This window comes from Manacus vitellinus, unplaced genomic scaffold (assembly GCF_001715985.3).
Source record: "Manacus vitellinus isolate BGI_N305 unplaced genomic scaffold, ASM171598v3 scaffold_72_pilon, whole genome shotgun sequence".
Classification (NCBI taxonomy): Eukaryota; Metazoa; Chordata; class Aves; order Passeriformes; family Pipridae; genus Manacus; species Manacus vitellinus.
In genome coordinates, this window is record NW_021940764.1 from 2,518,751 (window position 1) to 2,521,024 (window position 2,274).

At 63.8% G+C, this 2,274-nt stretch overlaps 1 protein-coding gene across 1 annotated transcript in view; it reads right to left on the minus strand.

Annotated features, from left to right (window-relative positions):
- Positions 1 to 609: 609 nt before the first annotated feature.
- RUNDC3A (RUN domain containing 3A) overlaps positions 610 to 2,274 on the minus strand; it is a 7,244-nt gene continuing 5,579 nt past the window's right edge. Inside the window, exons 2-6 of the mRNA XM_029964476.1 lie at positions 2,156 to 2,241; positions 1,962 to 2,051; positions 1,789 to 1,869; positions 1,159 to 1,324; positions 610 to 771 (exon numbers count right to left, since the gene is read on the minus strand). Coding sequence (XP_029820336.1) covers positions 610 to 771; positions 1,159 to 1,324; positions 1,789 to 1,869; positions 1,962 to 2,051; positions 2,156 to 2,241 — 585 coding nt within the window. The remainder of the gene's footprint in view (positions 772 to 1,158; positions 1,325 to 1,788; positions 1,870 to 1,961; positions 2,052 to 2,155; positions 2,242 to 2,274) is intronic.

Genomic DNA, 2,274 nt, shown 5'->3' on the forward strand with positions numbered 1-2,274 from the left:
GCGTCCCACGGGGCACATGGGACACCAGGGACCCTCCGTGTCTCATGGGATACATGAGGCATTTGGAACCCACCATGTCCCACAGGGGATAAGGGACACTGGGGACCCTCCATGTCTCATGGGATATATGAGGCACTGGGGACCCACCATGTCCCATGGGGGAGAGGGGACACTGGGGACCCTCCATGTCCCAAAGGCCATATGGGGCACCTGGGTATTGGGAACCTTCCACCCATCATATCCCATGGGTAATATGGGGTATTGAGGACCCATCACGTCCCACAGGGCAGACTGGGCACAATGGGGACCCTCCATGTCCTATGGGATATATGGAGCACCTGGGCATCAGAGACCTACCACCCATCACATCCCATGGGGTAAATGGGATACCAGGGACCCACTGTGTCCCACAGGGAATACGGGGCACCCAGACCCTGGGAACGCCACATCCATCACACCCCACAGGGTGTACGGGGTGCCAGGGACCACCCCTCACCCTGCCCCTCGGGATCAATGGGACACTGGGGACCACCCACAGCCCCTGGGGCACCCAGTCTCCAGGGGACCCCCCCCCAGCCCGAGCCCCCCACAGCAGCAGCATGTCCCCACTCACAGCTGCTCCTGCAGCTCCAGGATGACGCCCTCCAGCTCCCTCTTCTCCAGCTGGTTCTGCACCATCACCTCCTCCAGCCGCAGCTTCAGCCGCTTGTTCTCCGCCTCCAGGTCCTTCAGCTGCGACTCCCGCAGCCGCACCAGCTCCTCCAGGTACCCCTGCGGGAGGCCACTGTCACCACTGGTGGCCCCGCTGCCACCACAATGTCCCCAGGGCCACTCAGGGTGACAACGAGAGGACTGGGTCACCGCAGCAGTGGGGTGAAGGTCTATGGACACCACTGGGCTGTGGGAGAGGGGATGCAGGGGCAGATGCTCCAGGCTCCCCTGCAGGAGGCCACTGTCACCACTGGTGGCCCTGCTGCCACCACAATGTCCCCAGGGCCTCTCAGGGTGACAACGAGAGGACTGGGTCACCGCAGCAGTGGGGTGAAGGTCTGCGGACACCACTGGGCTGTGGGAGAGGGGATGCAGGGGCAGATGCTCCAGGCTGGAGCGTCCCGGGGGGGGGTGATACCTTGACAGCCCCATCCCAGCTCCCGGTACCTTTTGGGCATAAACGATGCGGAATTTCTGCTCCATCTTGCGCCACTTGTTGTACCAACTGTCCTCGTCGGTGACCAGGGGCAGGTAGGGGTGTTCAGGCGAGCTGTCCTCGCTCGTGCTGCTCTCCACGCTGCCCCGCTCCTCCTCCTCACTCAGGTAGTCGTAGCTGGAGGGTGCAGGGGCTCAGTGGGGGCTGTCACACAGTCAGGGACACCCACCAGGGTGCCAGGGCAGAGACAAAACCCACCGAGGGACCCAGAGATCCCAAAAAAACCACCAAGGGAGCCCCCAGACCCCCAACATATGCAGGTGCAGGTGGGTCCTGCTACTCCCCAAAACACAGCGGGGACTCCCAAAGACCTTCCCAAACTGATCCGGGGGTGGGGGAACCTCCATGTCCCCCAAAACCCACCAAGGGACCCCCCTCTGACCCAACCAAGGGAGCCCCCAGACCTCCAACACCTGCAGGTGCAGGTGGATCCTGCTGCACCCCAAAAACCACCAGGGACCACCCAGGCCCTCCCAAACTGACAAAACAGGGGTGAGGGGACCCTAAAATCCCCCAAACCCACCAAGGGACCCCAAAACCCCCCCAAACCCCGGGGAGGGCACCAGGGAGCCAACTCTTACCTCTGTGTGAACTTCAGGTAGGGCGTGTAGTCGATGACCACGGGCGTTTTACCGTCCATCACCTCTCCCTTCAGGCAGAAGCTGAGCAGTGGCAGTGGGAGAAGGAGCAGAGGGTCAGGGCACCCCAGAGGGGTCAGTCAGGGCCTGTGTCCCACCGTGTCACCCGCCCCTACCTGAAGTCGATGGCGCTGAGCCCGATGAGCATCCCCGTGAGCACCGTGGACTCCTCCCGCAGCATGATGGCCCCGTCGTCGTAAAACCGCCTGTGGGGAAACGTGTGGCACCCCAAAACCCACCCTGGCACACGGAGCCCACCCCGGGCCCAGCGCAGGCGTGGCCGTGGCCGGGGGGGCCGTGGGCTGCTCACCTGGTGGTCCGTGTGTCCCGCAGGGCCGTGGAGATGTACTCGGACATTCGCTTCTCCATCAGCGCCACGCGGATCCACGCCCGGCCCTGCAAGGGGGGGCTGCCATTGGGTCCCCCCTC